The 12,253-nt window shown below is 57.0% G+C and overlaps 1 protein-coding gene across 1 annotated transcript; it reads left to right on the forward strand.

Annotated features, from left to right (window-relative positions):
- Positions 1-10,191: 10,191 nt before the first annotated feature.
- LOC126452203 (nascent polypeptide-associated complex subunit alpha, muscle-specific form-like) lies at positions 10,192-11,839 on the forward strand (the record flags this gene model as incomplete). The annotated part of the gene is made up of 2 exons (XM_050091040.1): positions 10,192-11,143; positions 11,541-11,839. Coding segments are annotated over exons 1-2 (1,251 nt in total), but the record flags the coding sequence as incomplete, so codon positions are not given.
- Between the last annotated feature and the right edge of the window lie 414 nt (positions 11,840-12,253).

The raw sequence follows: 12,253 nt of genomic DNA on the forward strand, positions 1-12,253 counted from the left end.
TCGGCTGTAGTTCGCCGGGTGATCGCCCCCACATAGGGCGCATTTTGCCGGGGTTGCACGGCTCTTCTTACATGTGTTTGTCAAGTGTGGGCCGGCACACTTGACACACTTTGGAGGATGGTGACACTGCTCTGCAGAGTGGAACAACTGCTGGCATTGGTGGCACTGGACAGGACCTTCAGGTTGGCGATACCTCTCTACCGTAACCTTGCAGTTCATGAACAGCTCGATTTTTAGGAGTTCTCTATTTCTCTCGTCTGGGTGTAATATTACTTTGAAGGAAGCTCTCTTCCTGCGCCCCTCTCCCGGGTTGCTCGGGTCAGATGCCTTGGTCTCCTGTTTGACCTCGATAACCCTGAAGTGACGCGCAAGGAGAAGCTCCTTTATCTCCGCGGGATCAGTGTCACTGGGGAGACCTTTGATCACCGCCTTGTATGCGTTTTTCTCAGTGACCGGGTAAGTGTGATATGGTATTTTCTTCTGTGTGAAATAGGCTGTAAGAAATCTGTAGTCGGGCAGGGTAGACGGTTGAAATTTTACGGAGGACCCCCTGCATGAGGTATTTAGTCCTCCTTTTAGTTGAGGGGCGACCTCCTTTATGATTTTCATCGTACCATTTACGATTGTGGCAAGAATTGGGGGGACCTTTTCCCGCTTCGGCCTCGATTGCGCTTGCGCGCCCGAGGTCGAGGGACGGGTAGGCATTGTTTCGATCGTTTCCGCTCCGTCGGTGTCAATCGGAGCGAAACTATTTGATGTTGGTATGTTTGCGATAACTGCTTCCCCCCCTACTTCCATGTCATCACTCACAGGTTGCTCTGTTTCCTCAGCGAGCCGGCTTGGGGCCGGACGCTTAGGCGCTGGCATTACGTCCGAGTCTTGTACTCGTGTTTTGGCTTTGCTAATGGCTGAAGTTGGTTGGCCGCGGGTACCCAGTGCCTGGGTGCCGCAGCGGACTGGGGCTTTGGGCTTACCCAAGATGACTGTGTCAGCGGAACTTGAAGTCTGACATTTACTGCCCAGGGGCACTGGTTGTTCGTTCGTTGGCACCGTTAGGTATCCCCGAACAGCGCCAGCCCTACCATTAACTGCACGCGGGTTACCGGGTAGTACCACGGACCCTGGCGCAGGAATTTCCCTACTCTTGGAGGAGCAGGGAGGATGCCCTGCGGCAGTATCTGGGTGATTCACGTCTGAGGCAGATCAGACGACCGGTGAACTAGAAAGCCACGGCCCTCGCCGCCACCGCGCTGCCAGTAGACCGGCAGCCGCTGCACGACAAAGGGACCACGTAAGCGTCCTACCACGACAAATTTGCGGCGCAATCGCTAAGCGTGCGCACCCACACACGACAATTTTTGCTTGCGTTGTGCACGCACAACGCACACGACAAATTTTGCTGTGCTACGGCTAGCGTAGCGCTCCCAAGGGATCTCCCAGCAGCGCGCGGCAGTATAGCGTCCGCTCACGGCCGATCCACCCCCTCGAATCGCAGAGAATCACAAGGCCCAGCCAGTGTCGCGGGCGGGCGCGGACGGCCGAGAGAGCGGCCGCCACTCTGCGCGCCGCCGCGCCGCGCCTCCCGCGCTTGCTACCGCCCAACGTCCGACAGCCTGTGCGGAGCAGCCCCAAACCTGCGCCACAACCGCCCGCGCCTTTCAAACCACCGAGGATGGGGCTACACACAGCCACACCACAGTCGCCAACCAGTCGCCACGGCAGCGCCGCAAACCACGGCCAAACTGCAGCTACCGCGCGCTACAGCCTGGGTCGGCCCGCCGAGAATCGCCGCCCCCGCCCAAATGCCGCCCCCACAGCCCCAGCCGACGACCCGCCACAATGGCCAAACCTTCGGCAAAAAACTCCCACACCGTCGCCGCGGCAGCCCGGCCAGCGCGGCCGGCGCCACAGCCACACAAGCCGAGGCGTGCGGCGATGACGGCCGTGCAAACGCGCCTCCGCCGCCCCATCGCCTTCCGTCGCCCTCCCGCCGTTTCCCGATCGGCCCGCAGCCGTCGGGCCACATCGCGCGCCGTCCTCCTCCTCTCGCCCGCCAACATTCACAGCCGTTTCTCAACAATTGCCCGCCGCAAACGGACGCCGCCTGCGCAACAGGCGCCGCCGCCCCTCGCCGCTTCCGACCCACAACCCCTCGACCGAGGCAAACCGCAATCCGAATCTACAGACCAACCCAATCTGCCGTCAAGCACACACGACAGCCGACCTTACACGTTACGCGTTACACATTACGTTTACACGTCTACGTTAGGTTAGGTTAGGTGGACGTGGGTTAGGTTAAGGGGACTTGGGTTAGGTTAAGCGTCAAACTTAGGTTAAGCATTCAAACACGTCAGGCGTCAGAGGTTAGGTTAGGTTAGGTTAGGTTACACGTTAGGTTAGGTTAAGGGGTCAGTGCTAGGTTAAGAAGCGTCAAACGTAGGTTAAAAAAGCGTTCAAACGTGAGGCGTGAGCCGGACAGCTTACCTTACGTAGACGTTAGGGGCTCACAGGCTGAGCTCACCTCGCCACACCACAGGTTAGGTTCGGTTCGGTTCGGTTCGCTCGGCTCAGCGTAAAGCGCCGAGGTCAGGGTTACGTTCGTTCACCTTCGGGCGCCACACTTTCGGTTGAAAGGTCGCGACGGGACGACGTCGGCAGGCACGCCGCAAACGAACAAAAACGTACAGACGACGTCGGAAACCGCCGACAGACGGGGGAGCAGCACGACCACGACCAGACACCGAGCGCGAACCAGACACACGCGAACCACCCCCACCGGCCAAAGGGCACCACACAACAACCCAGAGCACCACGTGTCGACACCAGAGCAACCCGCCGCTCACGCGACATGGCTGGCACCGAAGGGCAACCGCCCGCAACTGCGCTTTCCGCGCCGGCCCGGATGCACGTCGTGCTACAACAACACCACTACCGTACACAGCCGCTGTTCACAACATCACTATCAATGGCGCGCCCGCGGCTCGCCGCCGTCGCAGTCGCAGCCCCAACGCCAGCACTTTTGCACCACCATTCACACGCACCGCAACACAGCTCGCCGACACAGCCGAACAAAACAAACACCACACAACAACAACAGCAACAACGCCGCCGCCTCTACTTGTGCCGGCGACCCACCCCGCCGATGGCGCACCTTTCGCCAGCCGGCAATCGACACACACGCACCCACCCACCGGGGCCCAGTGCAAAAAAAAAAACACACAAAAACAAAAAAACAAAACAACACAAACGACACGGGAAGCGCACACCGCCACTTCGCGCGCACGCCACCAACCAGTCGTCGTCTCAAAATAACAAACACAAACAAAATAAACTAACAACTAGGGCAACACAAAACAAAAACGCCTCGCACGAACCGCCCACAAAAAGGACAAGCACACGCACAGCCTCTGCTGACGACCACGACGCAGCGGCACGCTGCTCCTGTCCCGCGCCCCGCGCCCCACTCGATTCACAACTCACGCGACACCGTCAACGACGGGCTCGCTTCCCGCAACCTACCACCTTTCCGCCACGACGCACAGCCCCAGCCCCACCCGACGACTGCACTTTCACCACCGCCTCCCCCTTCCCCCCCAAAACACACACACACACACACACACACAGCCAGCCAAAAACGCACTCGCGACCCACACATGCACGTGCATCGGCACACGCCAACCAGTCAACGTCGACAACCACACGCCACGCAAGGCTCGAAACGAAAACGAAACCGGCGTCCTTCCACGTTGCCATCAAGCTACGCGACACAAGACACAAGGAACCAACACAACAGCCGGCCCCACTAATTCCCACTCTCACGCCGCAAAAAGCACACCGAAACCGCCAAACACGCACGCACATTCCCCTTCGCACTGACACCACCGACCGGCTCGCTACCACACACCTCTCGGCAGCCGTTTCACGCCAATTCGCCACACAGTCGACAAGCGCCCGCCCTGTACGGCACACGCAACGACGCAGCGCAGCAAAGGGCGCCCGCAACACATACCTCTCCGCCGCCCGACGCGCCAACCGCCACACCACACCGCCAGCCACTCGCAAATTGTGCACTGCCACCAGCCACACGTCCAACACGCCGCGCCGCCTCCGGCCACCCGCCAGGGGGCGCTCACGTCCGCGACAACAGCGCGGCCCGCCGGGCCGGGCCGAACCGAACCGAGCCGCCGCTGCTCTGCACTCGGCACGGCCACACCCTGCTGCAGACCGGGCTCGTCCCTCTGTACGCGTCTGCCTGCGCATCAACACAACACGACCTTTTTTTTTTCTCTCTCTCTCTACCGCCATCCCTTCTTCTCGCGTTTTACTCGTTGTTGCAGCAGCGGCGCACACCTACACATCCACAGCCCCAGCCGAGCCGGCCTCACCTCAGGGCCCGCCGCCAGCGTCTCCTCCTCGGGCACAGGTGCGGTGCTGTGGCCGCCCATCCAACCGCATTGCTGGCCGTCCAGCCACCAGGCGTTCCCACTGCCGCGAGCCACGCCGCGCACCGACCCTGCTGCAGAAAACGAAGCATAGCCAGAGACCGACCGATACACAAAGCAAGCCGTCGCCTCGCCTCTTGTCCTTCCTGCCTTCCTTCCGCCCCCGCCCTTCTCACACCACCGCCTCTCCACTTTCGCCCCCCCCTCCTTTTTTTTTTTTTTTTTTTGTTTTCTTCTTTCTTTCTTTGGCCCTCTCTCCTTCCCGCCATGGCGGTTACGGCACCGCCTGCAGCGGCAGATTTTTTGCGCCCACACGCCTACTCCTACCACCATTAACCTTGCCCTGCCCTGCCCTGCCCTGCCCTGCCCTGCCCTGCCCTGCCCTGCCCATCAACGTCGCAGTCGAACCGACGCTTGCCAACACACTGCCCACGTTCCTTTCTCTTTTCGGCCTACGCCCATTACGCGCCGCCGCCACAGCACCTTCCCTTCCCACAACACACCGACGTCATCACACGCACCCAAAACAGGGGCCACGACCGTGTTCCTCGCCCACTCCCATCCCGCACGGTACGCACATTCCCAACTACTACCGCGCACCCTCCCTTTCCAATCTGTGTGTCTCTGTGTCTGTGTCCTGTCCGCGCGTGACGCCTCTCAACATCCGCCGTCCCCCGTCCCGTTTTCGCCCCCATGCCGTCGTCGCGCCGCCTCCGCCCCTGTCCGCCCCGCACCACACCATACACCGCTGCTTGTCCCGGCCGTTGCCACCAAAGGCGCCGACCGCAAACGCGCCACGCCGCAGCCCCCGTGCGTCTCGCGCTCGCTTGCATCTCCGTGCCGACGCTGCCTCTCTTCCCGCTCGCACTCGACCTCGACAACACAGTCTTTGGCTCCGCCACTGCGTGTTCCGGTGGTACGCACGCTGCAACACGTATGTATTCATTACCAGAGCGATGGCGAGGCATGACAGCATCTCTGTCTGACCAGAGAGTTCTTTATCGCTGCTAGTCGGCGCTTGGACCGCGCCAGACGACAGTAGTGGCACGCACCGGGTCGCCAGGAACAGTTGTTATATATATATATTGTAGCGCGAGTCGGGAGAGGTAGTAGTCGGTCGACAGTAGTAGCGGGTGGACGGTTGTACTGAGCGGGCGTCGGCGGCGTGCTCTGCTCGTCTCGCGACTCTGGTCACGGTTCGGGACGATGTATAGTCTATTGTGTTATAATCAAAAGGTGGTGTGACGCTGCATTGCGCAAATCTGATAACGTATGTTCATTGTACTTATTTTGTTCAACAACAAAAGCCCCACTATTACTTTTTTTCTAAAGTAACTTTTGTCTCTTAACGAAAAACATTCACTTTTTAAAGACTACTTCCTATGGCATTTCCCTCCAAGGAGTGCAATTAATTACCAGCCAGCACTCATTCATTGCACACAGCTGTGTAAGGGGTATCTACAATTGAGGAGCGGATATAAATGCAATTTTTTGTTTTTTTTTTTTTTTTTTTGTGTGTGTGTTGTAACCTCCCAGCAACATTTAAAATAATGGACAATGTTATTTACGGATGCTAATGGACATTGCGCTAATTGTAACCTCGCCCACAATGAGAGGTATTGAAAATGGCAACAAAAATGTGAAATTCGCAATCTGACTCAAATATAAAGTCTTCACACAACATTTAAAAACGTCCGTTCAGTGACAAGAAACTTCAATTAAACCGAAATATCGGTCTTTGGCCCTGTGCAAAACAATCAGAATTAATGTCTTACCTCCGAATAAATGGATGTCACATTTCTGCTCTGGTTGTTGCGCAGCGCTTGGAGGAACTGCATTGCAAATAATAATATTCTCTTTTTTTGTGATTTTAGTGACATTTTTCTTCAAAGAAGTGGAATGAAATGTGAAGTGCAACGAACTCTTTAGTTCAATAAACAATTAAATGTTTGAAAAATGCTTTTGAAATAAAAATTATTACTGGGGAACTTGTTGGAGAATAATTACAATAAATACAATTTTTCATTATCTAATGATTATATTAATTAACAGTATACCTTATTCACCATCTTGACCAGTGTTGCCGACCGCCTACATCACACAACCGCACTCGGCTGCTACTACTGACCGACCGCTCTGCATGACGACTATTAGCGTACTGCACGCGACGACTACTGACAGAGTACAGCCCTCAACTACACAGAGCTACGGACTCGCAACGACTACTGACTGACTGACTGACTGAGAACCGCTCGCAACACTCGCGCAGTCCAGCGCAAACTCTCTGGTCACAGATGCTACAATGTCTCGCCATCGCTACTATGTTACATACGTGTTTCAGTGTCTTTTTCATTGGGGTAACGATCTTTGGCTCTTTTTATTCTGAATACAGGGCCAAAGGTCAACGCTGCTGCCCTTATACAATTTATCAGGTTTCATTATGTCTGTTGCAATGTTACATACGGTTCACTCTTTCATTAATATTATCGTTGGGTTTGTTTTGTAGGGACGTTAACATTCTGGCACATTTTTATTATCATCGGACTCTCTGCTATTTGTGCAGGGAGGTTATACCTGGGTCCATTTCCATTTCCATTTACATTTTAATATTGATAGACTTTTTGTTTTTCCTTCTTTTTTTTTTTTTGTTGTTTTTTTTTTGTTTTGTTTTTCCCGCTCTCACCACCACCGCCGCATCACGCCTTCCGTTTTCTTGGTTTCTTTTCTGTTCTTCAACTGCTTCAACATCACCGCGCCCCATTTCCACACCACAGCCATCAGCCTCCAAGACGGGCGGGCGCAGTGTGCCATTTCCGGCGCACAAGCACACCCGTACGGTACTCTCCTCGCCCCCACGCCACCAACAACACAGCGACCACGCGGCTTTCAGGCATGGCACGGCACGGCACCGGCGAAATGCGCCGCCCCCGCCCCTCCGCGCATCCGTCCGTCTCGCCACGTTCACTGACAGCCGCGTCTGCGGCTACACCACGACAACCACAACACAACACCGCTCCCCTCCCTGGCAACTCACATTGTTTTTCTCCTCCTCTTTTGCACAAACCACAACGCCGAGCACAGGCGCAAGCCACCCACACCGCGCCCCTCCCCGTCCCGTCTTTGGCCGCCGCTCCTCGTTTCCTCGTTTGCCCCCTCCCATCTCCCGAAATGCCATGCCAGCAGCGTTACGCATGCCCCTCCCCTGTCCACACAACACTACCGCCTAACGAACAGCCTTCCGGGCCACATGCAGGGCACGCCCACCTCCAAACACTGCCAATTCACGGACGCACGCACGCACGCACGCACGCACGCACGCACACACACACACACACACACACACACTCACTTTCTCGACACCTTTCTGTACGGAGGGTGCGTCATCTCGACCGTGACAGAGTGACGGCAACTATCGACGATCCATTTCCCCCCACTGGTAAAACATGTCCACTAACACCTACATACATCATTCAAGTACACAGACAATAGCATACACACAATGGGAGGGCACACGAACATGGACGGCACGGCACTGTCATACACTCTTCCTCAGAACCATATCAACAAACGTTACGTACATCCGGGAAAGCGAAAGCGAACGCGAAAGCGAAAGCAAAAGCAAAGGCAAAGCCCAATGCAGCCGTCAAAGGTAACGTTCACCACGGCAGACACTTGCAGCCGCGCCGCCGTTAAACGCATTTCAGTGCGGCTCCAATACGCCTCCGACACGGGAACGTTCCGTTGCTCTACGAATGCGTTTCTCCCCTTTTTCCCTTCCCCCCCTCCTTGCACTCTTGCCTCATTCCTCACGTTCTGCCCGGACATTCGACCGATCAAAGTCAACCTTTCGTTACCGTTCTCAGCGCGACGGTGTACAACAGTATGACGGGTGTGCCCACGACTTCGGTTCAGTTGCGTGACGCCGGTCTATCGCGCCGATCGACAGTTACTCAGGGGGCGACGGATCGGACCACGTCACCGACACACAAAACACTTTCAAAACAAACAAATACATACCGGATGGACACAGACAAACACGTGTACAGACATTCGCCAAACAAACGACCGCCGCCGCCGTCGTCGCGCTTACTGTATACTGCACTGGACACGCGTGCATCTTGAATGACGACATCGGTGTGCGTGCGTCGTACGCAATCAGTCAGACACGGCTATCAAACATCAGAGTCGAATGGTACATCATCGTGCGTGTCGCCATACACGTACAGTACAATACAACAACAATGCGTCTTAATGGCACGTTCATTTCAACGTCACTCACACACCTCCACGCTGCAGTTACGTCGCACCATTGTCAAACTCGGCGTACAGCAAAGGGAATAGTGGGCGGCAAAAAAAAAAAAAAAAACCAAACAAAAACATTTCACATTTCACCCTCGCCATGTATGATGTGCAAACAAAACAAACCCGCAAACGGCCGTCGTTACGGTGACACAAAAGTCGCCGATCGCACTGTCCCCCCTCGCAGACGGGTAACACACACACACACACCAACAACACCAATGGGTCAAAAACCACGCCAACGAGGCGTGCCACCATTCCACGCCACGGCGACCAACCTCGTGGCCGTACCCCGCGCAACACGCTTTGACGCGCGCCCCCCCCCCCCACCCACAATCAAAATGCACACATACATCACAGCCGTCCACACAAACAACAACAACAACAATTCCGCCCTTCCCGCAAAAGGCAAGTTGGTGGCCCTGAAAAGGGCCGTTTTGCCGCTCTCGCAACGGACGAGCCTTCTCCATCCTTCCCTTCCTTCCATTCCAGAGCCACCCCCTTACTTGGAGCTCGTGTACTTGGTCACCGCCTTCGTGCCCTCGCTCACGGCGTGCTTGGCCAGCTCGCCAGGCAGCAACAGCCGCACAGCGGTCTGGATCTCGCGGGACGTGATGGTCGAGCGCTTGTTGTAGTGCGCCAGGCGAGAAGCCTCGGCCGCAATGCGCTCGAAAATGTCGTTCACGAAGCTGTTCATGATGCTCATCGCCTTCGACGAGATGCCCGTGTCAGGGTGCACCTGCTTCAGCACCTTGTAGATGTAGATGGCATAGCTCTCCTTCCTCTTGCGCTTCTTCTTCTTGTCGCCCTTCGAAATGTTCTTCTGCGCCTTGCCAGCCTTCTTGGCGGCCTTCCCGCTAGTCTTGGGCGGCATCTCGAACCAACGTACGGCAGCAGCAACACCAGTAGCAAGCGCTCCGCTCTAGTCAGCGTCTCCCCACACAGTGGCACCCGCCGCCAGCCGCCGCCGCACCTTTACCAGCTCGCCCTGTTGCGGCCGCCGACCAATGGGGCGCGCGCGCAACCGGCCGCCGCACCCGAGCCCATAAAGCACCCCCACCCCGGCTGCGCCGGCACGCACGCACGCACGCAGTCTGCGCCGAGCCGCCGCAGCGTCAGGTCGCTTGGGCTCTCCGCAGCGCTTTGTCCGTCGCGCGCCTTTGTTCACGAGCGCCTTTGTTCTCGCGCGCCTTTGTCAAGGCACGCGGGCCGAAGGTGGCCACGTGGCAGAAGCGGTAGCGGACTTCTCCAGCTAACGACTCGCTTGCGAGTTCGTCTAGCGGCAAAATTGTGTGTTACCGTTATCGTGGCTGCAATACAAATTGATCAGCATCAATTTGTATTGCGCCTAGGGACTGTTAGGGCACGCCGTGAGTCAGGACCCCCTTCACGTGGGACCAGTCCGCGCTCACTCGCTTAGCACCCACCCTCAAGAGCTCCTGTCTTCCCCATGGAAGGCAATAACATCGCTGCGAACGTCGCGGCGGTGGTCGCCGCGTCAGAGCACGCTCTGGCGGCGGCCTCCAATGCTCCGACCCCCGCGACCGCTCCTCCAGGGTATCGCCCACTCACAACGGTCGAACTCTTTGTTGTAATGAACCGCATGGCCAAAGCCGCCACCGCCTCTGAACGCGAGGCCGCGGAAAAGGCTTACATAAGGTTCTTACAGTACGACCTCGCCGCCGCACTGCCAGGCGCAGCCAGTGAAGAGGCCAAGGTACCGCCGGGAGCCCCGCCAGGCGTGTCCACGCAAGAGGACACTGCACTGCCGGAGGCGGCCCCGAAGGGAGCAGAGCCACCAGGCGTGGCGTCTCATGCACCCACTGCCCTGCTGGCTCCCCCCACGGTACAGGCCAGTCAAGAGGCTGCTGACCTGCCAGCAGCATCTCACGAGGACGTTATTCCAGAAGCCAACCTGGAAAAATTAATCCACGATGGCGAGGCTATGGAAGTCTCACTCCCATCGCGAAAAAGGCCGGCGGATGACGATGAGTCGTCCGAAAACACCCCTTCTTCTGCCCACAGAATGCCGCAGCAGAAGAAGAAGCAAACCGCGCCTGAAGGCGCCACAGAAGACATTGAAGCAGAGGAGGAAGAAGATGAGTTTGTCGTCCCCAAGCGGAAGCACACGGCTCGGGCAAGGAAGCTCGAGCAGGTGCAGCCGCTCCCGACGGCAAACTCGTTCGAGTCCGCCCCAATCGACACCGAGGCTATGGAGGAAGCGCCAAGGCCGCCCAAAAGGGTGGCCCCACCACCAATCAATGTCCTTTGGAAGGACACCTTCCGAGCCTTCCTAGAAAAATTCTCTGATGGTGTGTCCGCACCACCCAAAATAAAGTCCCTTGGGCGCGAGATGTTGCGCATCACACCCGCAAACATGGACGACTACCGCGCAACCATGAGTAAGATTCGGGAGGAGGGGCTGTTCTGCTACACTCATGATGCAGAGCGGCTCCCTCTCCTGAAGGTAGTCTTCCGCCGTTTGCCCATGAGTATGGAACCTGATCACCTCAAGGAGGAACTCCTCGCCCTGGGGTACAGCGTTAGATCAGCAGGCCTCATGAAGTCACCCAGGACACGGAGGGACATGCCACTGTTCCTCGTTGTCCTGGTGGACAGCATCGAGGCCAGAAAGATATTTCAACTTAAAACAATAGCTACAGTTGACGTAGAAGTTGAGCCGCTCCGGGCCAAGGGGCGAAGAGCACAGTGCTTCTCGTGCCAAGGCCTGGATCATGTGGCACACTTCTGCACAATGCCTGCCCGTTGCGTCAAATGCGCGGGCTCCCACCAAAGCAGAGACTGCAAAAAGAGCAAAGAGGAACCGCCGAAATGCTGCAACTGCAGTGAACAACACGTGGCCAGCTACAGGGGCTGCAACCTATTTAAAAAGACCAGGCGCCGCGGACGCGGACGTGGAACGTCACGCCCAGTCCAGCAAGGCACCAGCTATGCCACAGCCGCAAAAGGCGCGGCCCCAGCCCACCAGGAGCGACAGCAAGCACCCCCAGACGCCACGAACAAGCCGGCTGCCACAAACCAGTCACCAGCAGCCCAGCCAGGCCCCACACCACCCGCAACAAGCACCAAAGACTGCAGTCAGGGCCCACTGCGTCCCACCCCCAGCTCCCCACACCAAACATGTCAGGCAAACGCACAGGTGGCCAGTCGTACGGCACCTGCTGCACACATCCCACCGGTTCGGAATACTGCAACAGCCATTCCTGAACCCCACAATAAACCCTGTTTGGAGACAACACAGCTAAATGCCCTCCTGCACTCGCTGACGTCAATGCTCCAGCAACTCCCAGTACTAGTGCAGGCAGTCACGGCGGCCCTCCAGGCCAGCACCGTCCCAGCCCCACACCATGGATAACCCGCACATACATGGGCTAACCGTCTGCGGATTCAACGCAAACGGCCTGGTAAGGCAACAAGGTGAGTTTCGCAACTTTCTGCAGGACGAAGCAGTTGATATATGTCTCGTTTGCGAAACCCACCTTAAGCCTGGA

Source organism: Schistocerca serialis, unplaced genomic scaffold (assembly GCF_023864345.2).
Source record: "Schistocerca serialis cubense isolate TAMUIC-IGC-003099 unplaced genomic scaffold, iqSchSeri2.2 HiC_scaffold_832, whole genome shotgun sequence".
NCBI lineage: Eukaryota > Metazoa > Arthropoda > Insecta > Orthoptera > Acrididae > Schistocerca > Schistocerca serialis.